Consider the following 17,170-nt stretch of genomic DNA (forward strand, 5'->3'; position numbering starts at 1 on the left):
CACAACACCACGAATGAAAAAACGAATCGACACAACGGAACACGCACCATAACAGGAGCACCAAGCGCATAGAGATGTATGCGGACGAATGCATCGGGTGTTACCACCCCTGCCCGAGTTGGTACTTATATGGCAGGGCCGCCGCTGGGTACGAGTGCAGCTATTGTGAAGAGTAACGCATATACGGAGTGATGGTGTGTGTAGCCCTGTCGCATCCCGGAGGAAGTAGCGTGGGCTACCACTGCGACGAATGTGCCCACCTATGGCATCGTGGCTGTACCAGCGAGCGTGAAGGGACTTCGCGGCACGAGTCCTTCACCTTCACGTGCGCGCGATGTACCGCCCAGCGAGCCACCCAGGTGCGGTATCCGGCTGCAACGCTAACAATTCCTCCCCTACGATATGCCGCGACGCTTCATGACATCCAGACGCCACTCACACCGAAACACCACAAGCCAAGGGCGCCATCCGTTGCCCGAACGTCATCCGCAAAGCATCGAGACGACTCCGCACCTCCACCACGGACCACAGTATCACAAAGGCGTGTCCCGACGACACCTGCACCGTCAAGTGTAATGTTTCCGATGCCTACTGTCCCGACACCGACGCTCGTCATCCTGACGCCGGTAATCCTGCTCCCGCCACCTGTTGTCCCGGAGCCACCAGTCTCAGCACCTCTTGTATACCTGACGCCTCCCGACACAAGCCCGAACACACCGTCACCAGCGAAACCACGTTTCCTCGACCTGAAGCCACTCATCCCGACTGTTATGACGCTGGACCCGCCGAAGCTAACGGAGCGACGCACGACGCCGACTGTCCCGCCGCAGTCTGCCACGCCGCCCAGCACCCGCCTCGTGTCGGAGACACCTCTCGACATCGGAATGACCTCGCCTCCGCACCTGACCGCTGTCAATTTGCCGCGATGGTCCATTCCAACATAACCCTCGTCGTCTCCGTCACAGGACTCGTCATGGACGCCGACAGACTCGGCACCGATACTTCGCGCCACATTGTCGCCACCACCTGGCTTCGACGTCATGCTGCCGTCGTCACTACCGCCCGAGTGCGGAGTCACAAACGGGACACTGTACGATGCCATGTCCAGGGCCCTGATGCCGAGACTCCTGAGCGTGGCCCCGCCACCTGGATTTGCTCTGCGGTGCCCGCCTGGCCTCGAGGCACAGTCGGTTGAACCCGCCCGAATGAGACAGGTGCGCACTCTGCCCTCCACAGGCGCCACGACACCGCCCCTCGGCCAGCCTGCCACAGCATCAGCCGAGAAGGCACGCACTCCAGCATCCACAGGCACCACGATGCTGCCCCTCGGCCAGCATGCCACGGCAACAGCCGAGAAGGCACGCACTCCAGCCTCCACAGGCACCACGACGCTGCCCCTCGGCCAGCCTGCCACGGCAGCCGCCGAGGTGGCGCGCACTCCAGCTTATGAAAACCACACAAAACAAAGGGCACGGGTAACAAAGCAGAAAGTATGGCAATGCAAAACCATCCTGCATCACCGGGGTCGGCAAGTGACGTGTTTCCATGAAAGGAGCGAATGACAATATCAGTAGGTGAATGCCAAAAAATTGTTACAGTTAGATTATGGAAACACATGATTTACCTTGTCGTCCCTCCGAAGGCTATTAAGCCCGGCCTCCACCCACCAGGATTAAACCCCGCTAACAGAACGCACCCCTAGCCCATGTCACGTGAGTCAAGCGAGCCGTCGACTCCGGTGAGTGCCTTCACAGATTACGTCCATATGCCAACACCACCAAACAGTTCTTATGCATCATTAATAACTGTGAGTAATTAAGCGATTTTTAATTAACAGAACAACCCTTAATATTGAAAGTACGTCGTAGAGGTGCAGCGGTTTTCCCCATGGGAAACCGCAATTAATAAACGTCCGGGACGTCCCTTGCGGCCTTCCGCCAATAATTAACCACAGTGTTAATCAATCTAATTAACCTCCCTGTTTTTACTTGCAAATAGCCACTGGAGTATTCAACAAGTGACAGACAGTCTCCAGCATGACTTTTTATTTTCAAATATTGTTAATCTCAATTTTATTATGTATTATTATTATTATAGGCCTTCCGCCAACTAATTCCGACAGATGTCATTAAGATACGAAGGTTATAGAAATTATAATGACTAATTATATTCATAAAATTGGAACAACGGCACATTAGAAAGTTCAGCGCGTCAGCGTCATGACGCTTCCTCCCCTCCCAAGCCGGCACAAAGCGGCAGTAGAGTTTTACTCACGGGCCGGAGCAGACGTGTGATCCCGCGGGGAGACAAACTTTTGTACTCCTGATTCTTCATACTGGTAAATATCATAATTCACTAAAACCTCTTTTCCTCTCACCACGTGCCCTCGTGTCCTTTTCCGGTTCAGAGCTTAACCCGGCCGCTTTAATTTTTGCTCGTCGCGGAACAATGGTTCGCGACGCAGTCACTTTATTGTCCAGGCCGACACCTGCGAACAGAAATTAATGTAATTCGTCGAGCATACGACTGCCGACTGCAAGCTTAAAGACTTTGCCTCTTAATATTATCTTCGTGGGCCCACCACTCACACAGGTGAGCCCGGGCACGAAGCTATCTCCAGTTCATCACGGGAGTGGCCGTTAATCCACCCAAACTCTTTGACGACCCTCAAACCAATGTCGGGATCTTGTTTGCATATGCCGCAACGTAACATGTAATTAATTATCAGTGCTAGTGTGTGAAGTCCAACGTATTTTTGTCAAGTGTAATTGTGTAACTTGTGTCCCATCCACACTATGTGAGATGCGAGATTAAAAAACCAGCACCTAAATACCATTTATTATTTTGTAAACGCCTCCTGAACAATTAGGAAACATTGCTCTATACTGTTTAGGGCCAGTGCGTATTAGAAGCAGGGTTTCCCTCCCACCATCAACAGCCCTTGATCCTAGTGGAACACAGAGGGGCAAAAACCCACGACACCTCGGTTAATCCTCGAATTAACCGGGCGCCCGCCGGAGATTTCCTTTAGGGCCACTGAAAACCACTAGGACCGCCCCGAGTCTCGATCACGAGACCGCGGGTGACTGCAACCTTATGTTAGTTTACGGTCCCCTCGCGGACAATCAAAGCATCCAAACACTTTACCGACCAGACGAAAGAGTGGGCAACCGCCACCGAACGCACAACCGACCGCAACCAGAGCTAGAGGTGAAAAAGGGCCAGAGGCGAAGAGCCTCGGTCGCACATCGACTTGCCACTGGAGGTGCCACCATCGCAGCGCGGGGAGAAAGGGAAAGAAACACTGCATCACAGCCCCAGGAGTGGAATGGAGGGTTGGCAAAGAGGGTGGCAGGGAGGGGGGGATAGGCGCGAGGCGCGATGTTTAAACAAAGAGGTTCTCTGGGCCTCTTGAACCTGCTCCCTTTTCGAATCCAAAGGCTCCTAAATTTTTCTTTACTGTCCAAATAACACGAGCTTTATTGTGCGACAGCCAGGAAAATCTTCTAGGAGCGACGACCCCCGTAGCTTCGAAGATGGCTTCAAAACGGGCGGCCGGCAGCTGGAGACGATCGCACAACAAGGCGGTTCCCCCGCGGAGGCAGCCACCATCGCCGCTCTGCTGTGAGGTGGGAGTCGAGCTTCTCAGGGGCAATAAGGCCGATCAAGGTCTGCCCTAGACTGCGGCACCGCCATAGGGCGCCCAGAGCACCAGGCATCTCTCGGCCGGGCGAGGCATGCCTCACAGCTCAGCACAGGGCTCGCACCTCACGCAGGTGGGACCGCCATGGATGACAGAGGGGTGAACCTCCGGAGACGACAAGCGTCTTCACGGGAGCCCACACCACACTCAGCCTGGTGCTCTTAGAGCCGACGAAGGGCGGCCAGGTGGGCTGCAGGCAGCTCAGGGACAGCAGCCTTACTTCTCCACCAGGCAGGCCGATCCTGGGAGGCTTCGGCGTCAAACTGACCTCGCAGGGCGTCCAGTGGCCGATAAGGGCCAGGATCAACGAAGTTCCAAAACACAAGCTGAGCAGCGGGGCGGGGTGCAAGCAGGCATCACAGTGACGTCACTTCCGCGGCAGCATCCCGTCGCAGAAGCTGAAGAGGGCTACAAGCGCTGAAGCGCTGACATTCACGCCTGTGCCAAAAAGAAGAGGGGTGCCAAGGAAAACAGAATGTCTAGCTAGTGAACAGATGGTCAGCGCACAATCTCCACACACGATAACACTTATCAGAAAGCAGCGTTCCTCACAGGCTGCTGAGCTCAAAAAAAGGGGTAGTCATGACTCACCCACACATCATTACAGTAATAGTATCCTCAGATTAAACGAGATAATTGACTAGATAATCAATATTCCACCACATCAGTTTTGGGACAGAAATACATTTCAAACAAGACACTTAAATTATACATATCAGCATTTACAAGTAATTTATAGCAAGAAGAACACAGGGCCAGGAGCTAATTCTAAATTCATAGAGCACTGTGATAGTAACAAAACAAAAATACGACATAAACATTAATTAGAACATGAACACAAGCATGCCGCAGGTCACGTAATGGAGCCCCGCAACGAGACACATAACGAGGCACGTAATCGAGCAAGTAACGAGAGGTGTTCTAGACGAGACCAGAGTCTAGAAGCATCAATTACTTGATGTAAGCTTTGAGCTGCGACACGTGCGCCTTGCGGAATTTTCGCTTGGAGTTGAGGTCCTGTAAAAGAGAAGTATTATTTCCTAGCATGCGGGTAATCAAAAAGGGTCCCGCATACGGTGGCAGCAGCTTTACGTTGATCTGCGCAGCCAGCGACGGCATCACGTGGGAACAGCACACAACCAGGTCTCCGACTGAAAAGGGGTGAACCTTTCTATAACGGTCGTAAGCAGAAGTAACGGCCTTACGAGCTTTTTCCAGATTACATGCATTGTGCCACACACGCGATCTAAATCAGATTGTGAAAGCGCGGAGTCCAGTGGCGGCAGGCCCCACAGGTTCAGGAGGGGATGGGTTATCTCTCGCCCGAGAAACGGAACAGAGAGGGGGGGGACCAGAAGCGGAGTGCACCGCAGTGTTCAGCCCTAAGTTAATGAACTCCAGGTCGGGGTCCCAGAGCGTCTGATCCGCTCGGTAGAATGAGTTTAAGATGCCCTTAAGAACCTTGTTAACTCGTTCCGACTGGTTTCCTTGCGGAAAATAGGCGGAACTGTAAACCAGCTTTATTGCCCAATCAAAACACATGTCCTAATATAGATTGCTCTGGAAGTACCGGGCGTTGTCGGAGACCAAAATGGTGGGTGCTCCGAAAAACTTCCAGACCTGTTCTCGCAAGGCTTTTACAATCGAGGACGCTTTCATGTTTTTGAACGGCACAAGCATCACAAATTTCGTAAAGATATCTAATATCACCACCAGACATATATTTCCTTTACGTGATCGCGTGAACGGGCCAAAGATGTCCAGATGGATTGAGTGCCAAGGCGCGATCGGCGGATCAGCATCATACAAGCCCATCTTCGTGGAATGAGGTGGCTTCTAGATCTGACAATCATGGCAACTGCGTATGTATTTACGTACGTCGCTGCGCAGTTCCAGCCTAAAGAGGCGAGCCGCGATTCTGCGGTAGGTTTTATCGATACCCAGGTGCCCACCAATCAATGATGCATGGAAGTAGGATAAATTCATGGGCCTCAGCTGATAGGGAACAACGGCCTTGAGGGCTCTGCCCGAGCTTCCAGTAAAATAAGGGATGTCGCGATCCTCCGCGAAGGGAAGCGCTAGGCCCTTCTGTAAGTCCTCACGGACCCCCTGGCAAAGGTCATCGTCCCTCTGGCAATCCTTAAGATTAAAGTACGACTCCGGCAACAGTCTACATACGGATATAAAGTCCGTGGGTTCAGGGGGATCGTTGGTGTCTACCACGAACTCCTCTGGAGCAAACATGCGTGACAACGTGTCAGTCACCATGTTGTCCATGCTCTTCACATGATGGGTAACGAACTTGAATCGCGACAGTCGGAGAATCGAGCGACCTATATTGCCCAATTGGTGAGGATGGTTGCACAGCCAGGACAGCGCACTATTGTCTGTGTATAGATCAAAGCATCTGCAATCCAGGAAAGATGAACATTTTTCACACCAAATAAACACGCGAGGGCCTTTTTTTTCATACGTCCCCAAGCGCCATTTTGATTTGAGGAGCGTCCTGCTGGCGTAAGCTATGGGTCGCAGCTTTCCCTTCTCCATGTGCCCCAATACCGTGCCCACCGCAATGGAGGACACATCCACCCAAACGGCGAACCGTTTATCGAAGTCAGGCAGAATTAGCACCGGGGAAGAAGCCATGCATTCCTTCAGTCACCTGAACACCTTCTCTTGCGCGTCGTCCCACACAAAAGGGACGTTCTTTTTACGTAAGGCATTAAGAGGCGTGCACAGGGTGGCATAGTCAGGGATAAAGCGCGCGAATTTCCCCAGCATCCCTAAGAAGCGCTGCACGCCCTTTACATTTCGGGACTGGGGAAAGCCCACAATAGGCGCGATATTTTCCGGGTCCATGATTAACTGTCCCTTAGAGATAACGTAGCCAAGGAACTTGACATGGCCCTTCGCCAGGAAGAGATTACCAGGGTTAACAGTCAAACCCACGTCTCTAAACCGTGTGAACACCTGTCTAAGATGCGCGACGTGTTCCTCTAACGAGTTACTATAAACAAGTACATCATCAATGTAATTAAACACAAAGTCGAACTTAAACTCGGCGAGAAAATGATTCATCACACGACTAAGCATTTGGCTTCCAAAACTCACACCCATCGGAATACGATTGTATTGGTACTGTCCAAAAGGCATGGAAAAGACGGTGAACTTACGACAGCTCTCGTCCAGTAAGCACTGATGGAAGCTGTGGTTCAGATCTATGATGGAAAATATGCTGGCCTTGCCCAAATGCTGCAATGCACTTTCGACCATGGGCAGTGGCCACAAATCGTCCACAATCTTATGATTGAACAAAGTATAATTATGGACAAGTCGCCACTCTTGGTGCCCTTTTTTGGGGACCAAAATAGTGGGAGTGCTGAAGTCTGAATTAGACGGCTAGATGACGTCAGCGTCCAACAACCTCTGTATTATAGTACGCAGGGCTTGAAACTTGGGTGGGTAAACCTTATGGTACCTGCTGCGTACCGGCACTTTGTCCTTCGTATAAAATTTATATGGCAGGATATCGCACTTGCCTATGTGACCAGTAATCACGTCCGGAAAATCACTAATGAGCTGTTCCACGGCTCGCTCAAGATCGAAATACCTCGCATCGATGTTGTGGAGCGCAATGGGCGTCCCACTCTCATGATGTAACAGTATCTTGACAGAGGGCGCAAAGCCGAAACACAGCTCATGACTATGAACATCAAGGACACATCATGTCCTGCTTAGGAAATCAAGGCCTATAATGAGGTTAGGCGACAATCTGGGCACGACCATAAACTTGCAGTCCCACGAGAAACCATAGATTTTAATATGGATCACTACTGACTGTGTGGCATGTAAAACATTGCCATTGGCCACGGACAATCTCAGGTCCTATTCAGGGATCACGACCATGTGAAGTCCAGGGAGTTGATGACGCAGGGACTTCAGGCAAGACTCGCTGATGGCTGAGCGCATGGCACCCGTGTCCACCAAGGCGGGGTAAAACCTGCCACGTATCGCGACAAGCAAAAAGTGCAAAGACGAGGGAGGAGAGGATTTTCTAAGAAGGCGACCTAATCGACCCCTTTTCCGACCGGTCACAGTCCGTTTCCCGGACATTGTGTACGGTAATGCCCAGACCGACATATAGATGTCTAACGTTCCAGTGCTGTCGGGCACTTATCGGCACCACCCCAAACACATTTCTCACGAACTAGCAGATCCCGAGATTCCGAGAGCACTGACCGGGCCTTTACCTCGGCTCTCGGCGAGCCGAAAAAAAGGACATCTCGCTGTCCGGCAAAAAGTCTGCCTTCGCCATCTCTTGGTGAAGATGCCAACTTCTTTACTTTAGTTTGGCGAGTAGCGAGGCCTCTAGCAGCCGCCACCACACCTCTCTCTATTTTCATTTTAGCCCGACAGAGCGAAAAACCAGTTGGTCCCATAAGGGCCAGGCTTATGCTAGTCCCTCTTGCAGGACTTTTTTTAACTAACCCCGAGTCTGTTTCGTCTAGATCCTGATGGAGCGCGCTGCTTTCGGATCGCTACAAGTGACCTCCGATGCTCCTTAAGTTAGGCTAAGACCACCTTTGCTATTTTTTCTTTTGGTCGGTAGAGCAATCTCTCAGAAGCAACCTCCAGCCAATCAGAAGCCAGTTCCCCCACTTCCTAGGCCTCCAGGCCCCTAGCGCGAGTTTTAACTACAAGCAGCCCAAAGGGAAAATTGATTCGTCCTTCTGTCGTCACCGTGGTCGTTTCTTTTCGGTGCATCTCACCCACGACCCCTTTTTTGCAGCAACTTCACAGCGACTAGCTTAAAGGGATGTGATCCCAGGGAGCCTGGGAGTGATCCCTAATTTACTTATTTTCTAGATTAATATTCGTGTTAGTTCTGATTACTAGGTAATCTTGTAGCATGACTCGCGCTTGGCTTCCGCGAGCGCTAGTGCATCTCCAGAGGGAGTGATTTTCATCATTCCACCCCCAAAATGTGGGGTCTAAGAGATGGTCCGAGAGATGGTTCGAGAGATGGTCCAAGATTTCGACATTCTCTCCGGCTCAAGTCCATCGCCAAATCCAGCTAAATTTACATTCTCTTCCTTCTTGAATGAACATGAATTCCACGCATCTCTCCAGCCGGCCAACCTTTGAGCCATCAACTCTTCTCCTCGCTTCTAGTCACCGACAGTGAACAGTAAACGATATCAGATATTGTTAAATCAGAAATAGTTACCTAAATCATACATAGTCTTGCAATGGTTGGGCTAACAAATGTTTTAAGGCAGTATTTTAACCATAAACTTTTCTAGTTAAAATATTTTTATTATTTACTTTTTTGTGAAAGCTTGATTATTACATTTCTTAGTTGGTCAAAGGAAAATGTTAAATTTGTATTTCAAGTACAATTAATAATCTATTTGTAAATGATACGTTTTGATGGTGGGGGCCCTAGTAATTATATTATTCTTGAAACTATCAAAAGAAAATAATGAAAACTATAATTAACAATAAAAAGAGAAAGCTTTAAGCAAACCTTTTCGTTTTTAATTTCTTCAAATACGATCCATTTTCTACTTCCTTTTGTGAGAAGTAAGTTTCTTTTTTCTTTTATGTTTCTCCCTTGTGTACCTCTGAGTATTCTGTAGTGTCATTCGCCCACTCAAAGCAGTTTCCAGGGCTTTTATAACCAAATTAAAATAAAGATCTATTTAACTACATAAGTGCAGTAACAGATTACAAGGCTACTTAGTTACGAAGCTTCAAGTATACGAGGCATCGAGGCAACGTGACTAAGCGGCTACAAGACTACGAAGCTACAAGACTGCAAGGTTACGATACTGCGAGGCTAAGGGACTACGAAGCTACATGGAACACAAGGCTACGAGGCTTCGAGGTTACATGGCTCCAACTGGCTACATTAGCTCCATTCAGCAGCAAGAGTTATTTTATTTCTTTCAAAAGAAATGTCACAAGTAGTTACAATTCTTGTCAACGCATGTCTCCTCGTGTTATTTCGAGGTAAATAGTATTTTTTTATATGTGCGATGCTCACTCACGATCGCAAGAGAGGGATGGCGTCGCTATGCATCAAGGAAAAGGAAGCTCGTCTTGCATGATGGCATTTCTCAGCTGTCCTAAGACACAGTAATCGACTGAGTAATTAATGCATTCTTTGTCTGAAGTTCACCTGTTAAAAACATATTTTAAGTGCTGGTTTGATAATAATTTGAAATCACTAAGAAAAGCGAAAGCGAAACTCGAAAAAGTAGAAAGCGAAACTCTGAATTAAATTACTGGTCTCATAACGAAAAACTTTCCTATATGTAACACAGGGAGACACACGGAGAAAAATAACAGAAGTCTCAACAGGAATAACCAGCAGCACACGGAGAAAACCAACAGAAGCGTTGCCATGAATGAGCAGAAGCACTGGAAAAACCACAGGAATTATCAGAAGCACACATATAAAACTAATATATGTATATATATATATTGCAGGAATAATCAGGAGCATACGCATAAAACCAGTGCACTTTTTCCTAAATCAAAATCAGCGTATCACAAAAAAATTAACATACAAATTTAAAAAAGTTAAAAAAATTAAAATATAAATTAAAATCACAAAAATTAAAAAAAAAAATACAAAAAATGTGTAGCTTGAGCTGGAATCCTATCCTTGCTGAACAAAGGACAAGTTCACATACTGTCAGAAGCGGTTTTTTGTAATATTTTTGGAACTTTTTTATTTTCAAATTTTTAATTTTCACAGTCTTAATTTTTTTGTGATACATTGATTTTGATTTATAAAAATGTGAACTGGTTTCTCCGTGTGCTCCTGATTATTCCTGCCAACTTTTCGATGGTTTACTCCATGTACTCCTCATTATTATTCTCAATATTTTGTTGGTTTTCTCCGTGTGCTTCTGATTATTCCTGTGGTTTCTCCAGTGCTTTTGGTCATTTGACTCAGTGCTTGAAGAGCGGGACCTCTGAGTTTAAAGTGCTCAAGTTAAAGAATAAAAATTACCCAGTATGCGAAGCAAAACGTACATCTCTAATCTCAAGTTAAACAGTTAATTATATCACTTGGCAGCGATTAGTATTAAAATAATAATGTTCAAACTAGTCGTTAACAAAATATGATGGCATGGGTTTAACTAACATGGCATTACCTTAGGTTTAACATCAGGACCATAGTGCAATATGACCTTTGAAAAAAACAACAGACAGTAACTTTTTGGAGATTTTGATATCTACCAGGAATGTGTGATATTTACTAACGAAGACTCTACGTATTGGATGTATACTAACAGAAATTAACACACGTCACGAACCACGATCATACTCTTGGTTCTGGGGTTCAGCTGGTAGCTCAGCAAAATGGTCCAACGTTGGATTCGACTGCAGGTGTATTTTGGGAATAAACAGGTAAAGTCCATTCCTTCCTTTCTTCGGTATACGGAGTGGACTCGTTCCCAAATGATGTACTGGACGTCTTGAAGTTGAAGACCTGTTTCTAAGTCACACAGCTACTCTTGACTGTATAGCTGTGTCCCGTTTAATGCACTAGTAGAAAATTCTTCTATCTGGTATTTTATCGTGAAATACAATATCAATGTAAACATCAAAATTTTAGGCATAATCACATCAATTCACATTTTATAAGTAATATTGCAATCCATGAATTAATATGTTCAAATTACTTAATGATTATCGTAGCATTACTCACTAAAGTTGGTAGAATATATTTAAAACTTTTCAGTCATGCATTGTTTATTTGATTACAATATTCACCCACGTCAAACAATAGTTCGATCTCAAGGATGGTTTCTTAACGATTATTTTGTTTTGGAACCTTTCCTTATTCATTCCACACCAAACGTAAGTAATCATAATTATAGTTCCTAGTAAAAATTGTTATACTTACATTGAACAGATAACTATAAATTATTTGTGATACTGCCTTAAATCAGATATTTAACACACTTTTAATTTTTTATAGAGAACACATTCGTAGATAGTATTTATGAACAAGCATATTTGTTTTGGAAATATTGTCGTTAAATTATTTAACAATAAGCATGTTATAAATTAAAATAAATGAAAGTTTTTTTTATGTATTATTTTGATAAACATAAATTGTTTACCATTAAGTTGGTAATCTTAAATACGAATTGTAAGTTAAAATTGTGTACACCCACCTTAATCGTTGATTTAATAACCCAAAATTGTTTGTTTTCACTGCATATCGAAACATGGGTATTCCTTAAAACGCCCCAAGTGGAGCCCGAGCAGAGCACTGGGCGGTCTGACGCCGTGCACAGGGGCACAGCTTGCTGGGGGCGACTGTACCTTTCCCCCCCCCCCCAAACCTCCAGCCAACAGCTCCTTCCCCTGCCGCGCCGCTCAAGTTACCGCCAGACTTTTGGGTGGGCCAATATCTCGAGCGGGCCGGTATGCAGGGACTGAGCCAACAGGTGACTTACACTGCCGTGCCGCCAGCGGCTAGCGCACTTCACACTGCGCACATACACTGACATATAATGTTATGATTACCGCTCATATTTCATAGTTGCCCTATGCACGACGAGAAGACTGCATGCCAGTTCAGAGCCTTGCGCTTAGAGGAGACACCGCGCTAGAAACAACAGCGAGCGTCACTTATCATTCCGTCTCACTAACACAGGTACATCCCTGACGAGGCAGGTCCCTTGAACGGTATTTCCAATTTATTTTATTTTTAACTAAGCACATATGTGTTTACGTATATCTTACCAATTATATTTGGATTGTTTAACTGTTACCCAGCACTCTGCCTGTTCAACCCAGGACCGCTCAGCAGTTCAACAGTTGGGCCACAAGCTACACGTCCCATTCCTAGCATGGGTGACACATGCTGCTCCGCCCAACTTTACTACCGGGCCATCCTCTAGTCCTGCACACATCCTGCTGTCGCTGCACTCCGCACAGCTGAGCCCCAAGCCACATGATGTCTAGCGAGTCAGTCACGTCGCCAAAGGCTGTCGTGGCTGGCCAATTCCTGGACAAAACACACAGTGCATGCTGCCTTCGTGCATGTCCTCATTCACTTATAGGCTTCAGACCAAAATTATCAAGGATTGATTTATTAAATTATATTAAAACATACCGGTATGCATTTTTATATAAACCCGTTTGTTAAAAAGAAGGGGCGCCGTGTTAGAGTATATTTATTTCTGTTATAACAATCAACAAGATGAAAGCTATCATGGCTGCCTCGCTTCCAGATGTAGAGCAGGCATGCTCTTCTTGGCTGATAACACAATTATTCACGGACACGAGGGTGAAAGCTATCGTAGCTGCCTCGCTCCCAGATGTAGAGCAGGCATGCTCTTCTTGGCTGATAGCACACTTATTCACGGACACGATGGTGAAAGCTATCGTAGCTGCCTCGCTCCCAGATGTAGAGCAGGCATGCTCTTCTTGGCTGATAGCACACTTATTCACGGACACGAGGGTGAAAGCTATCGTAGCTGCCTCGCTCCCAGATGTAGAGCAGGCATGCTCTTCTTGGCTGATAACACAATTATTCACGGACACGAGGGTGAAAGCTATCGTAGCTGCCTCGCTCCCAGATGTAGAGCAGGCATGCTCTCCTTGGCTGATAGCACACTTATTCACGGACACGATGGTGAAAGCTATCGTAGCTGCCTCGCTCCCAGATGTATAGCAGGCATGCTCTCCTTGGCTGATAGCACACTTATTCACGGACACGATGGTGAAAGCTATCGTAGCTGCCTCGCTCCCAGATGTAGAGCAGGCCTGCTCTTCTTGGCTGATAGCACACTTATTCACGGACACGATGGTGAAAGCTATCGTGGCTGCCTCGCTCCCAGATGTATAGCAGGCATGCTCTCCTTGGCTGATAGCACACTTATTCACGGACACGATGGTGAAAGCTATCGTAGCTGCCTCGCTCCCAGATGTAGAGCAGGCCTGCTCTTCTTGGCTGATAGCACACTTATTCACGGACACGATGGTGAAAGCTATCGTGGCTGCCTCGCTCCCAGATGTATAGCAGGCATGCTCTCCTTGGCTGATAGCACACTTATTCACGGACACGATGGTGAAAGCTATCGTGGCTGCCTCGCTCCCAGATGTATAGCAGGCATGCTCTCCTTGGCTGATAGCACACTTATTCACGGACACGATGGTGAAAGCTATCGTGGCTGCCTCGCTCCCAGATGTATAGCAGGCATGCTCTTCTTGGCTGATAGCACACTTATTCACGGACACGAGGGTGAAAGCTATCGTGGCTGCCTCGCTCCCAGATGTATAGCAGGCATGCTCTCCTTGGCTGATAGCACACTTATTCACGGACACGATGGTGAAAGCTATCGTAGCTGCCTCGCTCCCAGATGTAGAGCAGGCCTGCTCTTCTTGGCTGATAGCACACTTATTCACGGACACGATGGTGAAAGCTATCGTAGCTGCCTCGCTCCCAGATGTAGAGCAGGCCTGCTCTTCTTGGCTGATAGCACACTTATTCACGGACACGATGGTGAAAGCTATCGTGGCTGCCTCGCTCCCAGATGTATAGCAGGCATGCTCTCCTTGGCTGATAGCACACTTATTCACGGACACGATGGTGAAAGCTATCGTGGCTGCCTCGCTCCCAGATGTATAGCAGGCATGCTCTTCTTGGCTGATAGCACACTTATTCACGGACACGAGGGTGAAAGCTATCGTGGCTGCCTCGCTCCCAGATGTATAGCAGGCATGCTCTCCTTGGCTGATAGCACACTTATTCACGGACACGATGGTGAAAGCTATCGTGGCTGCCTCGCTCCCAGATGTATAGCAGGCATGCTCTCCTTGGCTGATAGCACACTTATTCACGGACACGATGGTGAAAGCTATCGTGGCTGCCTCGCTCCCAGATGTATAGCAGGCATGCTCTTCTTGGCTGATAGCACACTTATTCACGGACACGAGGGTGAAAGCTATCGTGGCTGCCTCGCTCCCAGATGTATAGCAGGCATGCTCTCCTTGGCTGATAGCACACTTATTCACGGACACGATGGTGAAAGCTATCGTGGCTGCCTCGCTCCCAGATGTATAGCAGGCATGCTCTCCTTGGCTGATAGCACACTTATTCACGGACACGATGGTGAAAGCTATCGTAGCTGCCTCGCTCCCAGATGTATAGCAGGCATGCTCTCCTTGGCTGATAGCACACTTATTCACGGACACGATGGTGAAAGCTATCGTGGCTGCCTCGCTCCCAGATGTATAGCAGGCATGCTCTCCTTGGCTGATAGCACACTTATTCACGGACACGATGGTGAAAGCTATCGTAGCTGCCTCGCTCCCAGATGTAGAGCAGGCCTGCTCTTCTTGGCTGATAGCACACTTATTCACGGACACGATGGTGAAAGCTATCGTGGCTGCCTCGCTCCCAGATGTATAGCAGGCATGCTCTCCTTGGCTGATAGCACACTTATTCACGGACACGATGGTGAAAGCTATCGTAGCTGCCTCGCTCCCAGATGTAGAGCAGGCCTGCTCTTCTTGGCTGATAGCACACTTATTCACGGACACGATGGTGAAAGCTATCGTAGCTGCCTCGCTCCCAGATGTAGAGCAGGCCTGCTCTTCTTGGCTGATAGCACACTTATTCACGGACACGATGGTGAAAGCTATCGTGGCTGCCTCGCTCCCAGATGTATAGCAGGCATGCTCTCCTTGGCTGATAGCACACTTATTCACGGACACGATGGTGAAAGCTATCGTGGCTGCCTCGCTCCCAGATGTATAGCAGGCATGGTCTCCTTGGCTGATAGCACACTTATTCACGGACACGATGGTGAAAGCTATCGTGGCTGCCTCGCTCCCAGATGTATAGCAGGCATGCTCTCCTTGGCTGATAGCACACTTATTCACGGACACGATGGTGAAAGCTATCGTGGCTGCCTCGCTCCCAGATGTATAGCAGGCATGCTCTCCTTGGCTGATAGCACACTTATTCACGGACACGATGGTGAAAGCTATCGTGGCTGCCTCGCTCCCAGATGTATAGCAGGCATGCTCTCCTTGGCTGATAGCACACTTATTCACGGACACGATGGTGAAAGCTATCGTGGCTGCCTCGCTCCCAGATGTATAGCAGGCATGCTCTTCTTGGCTGATAGCACACTTATTCACGGACACGAGGGTGAAAGCTATCGTGGCTGCCTCGCTCCCAGATGTATAGCAGGCATGCTCTCCTTGGCTGATAGCACACTTATTCACGGACACGATGGTGAAAGCTATCGTGGCTGCCTCGCTCCCAGATGTATAGCAGGCATGCTCTTCTTGGCTGATAGCACACTTATTCACGGACACGAGGGTGAAAGCTATCGTGGCTGCCTCGCTCCCAGATGTATAGCAGGCATGCTCTTCTTGGCTGATAGCACACTTATTCACGGACACGAGGGTGAAAGATATCGTGGCTGCCTCGCTCCCAGATGTATAGCAGGCATGCTCTCCTTGGTTGAGAGCACTCTCCCGCATGGATACGAGGTGAACCAGCTACGTCTCACTGACTCGCACTGGCCGCTGGGGCCTCGCTAGAGGGAGCGAGTCAGGGTGTCTGGGAGTGCCAAGCTGACAACGCATAAAAGCTTATGCGACTAGTTTTTTTTTAAGGCTCAGTTCACACGCAAGGTAGGTTATATTAATTTCTGGTCATTACTATTATTCAAGGGCATTTCCTATCAATTTATCCGATAGTTCTCTTGAATTATACGGTCTGTTTAAAACTTCCTCAGCAGGTATTTACTTATTGTTTTCTTAAAGTGGTAAACGTCACGCACGAGTTTGTAATCATCATCATTAGCGTGGCATTTTACATCTCGTAAATTACGTCTATTAAATATCTGGTGAGGAATTGTGTGACCCGACAACAAATGCCTAATAAAGAGTATGTATTAGTCATTTTGCATATAAAAGATTTTACTGGGCTTGAGTTTTCAATATATTTTCGAAAATAAATGAAAGGCATGTTTAAGTTTTTTTAGTTTCTGACTATAGCTCATTTCTTATTCATTAAATCTTTTAATATTACCTTCCATGGACATCACTTAAGTTAAAAACAAAATAAAAACTTCTGATTTATTTTGAGTTATTCTTTGACTGGCCTACTAATTCTTCTGTTCTTCTGGTCAAACTTAGTTGCTAAATGATTTTGGTACAAATAATAGTCCTCGATCTCGTTCTGTGTAACCTCTTTTTAACAGAGCTTACATACGAGGAGTACTGAGATCTCTGGAAACTCTGCATAATAGGGCTGGATGCTTGCACTCTTAGAACCTTGCTCTAGTATTACGATAGGAGTTAAGCAAATAATACACTGTTTTTATTCTAAGACAATTATCGAAGGCATGTTACTTGTTTAATAAATTTTAAAGGTTTTTCAAATAAACTAGACTTTTTGTATAATATAAATCAATTATT

General features: G+C 47.4%; 1 protein-coding gene across 1 annotated transcript; it reads right to left on the reverse strand.

The window, feature by feature from the left end:
* Positions 1–3,749: 3,749 nt before the first annotated feature.
* LOC134532228 (mucin-22-like) lies at positions 3,750–16,228 on the reverse strand. Its single transcript, XM_063368648.1, has 3 exons — positions 13,358–16,228; positions 6,366–6,520; positions 3,750–4,029 (listed from the first exon to the last, which is right to left on the reverse strand). The coding sequence occupies exons 1-3, from the start codon at positions 16,226–16,228 to the stop codon at positions 3,750–3,752; spliced, it is 3,306 nt and encodes a 1,101-aa protein (XP_063224718.1).
* Positions 16,229–17,170: the final 942 nt, after the last annotated feature.

The sequence above is a fragment of the Bacillus rossius genome, chromosome 5 (assembly GCF_032445375.1).
Source record: "Bacillus rossius redtenbacheri isolate Brsri chromosome 5, Brsri_v3, whole genome shotgun sequence".
NCBI lineage: Eukaryota > Metazoa > Arthropoda > Insecta > Phasmatodea > Bacillidae > Bacillus > Bacillus rossius.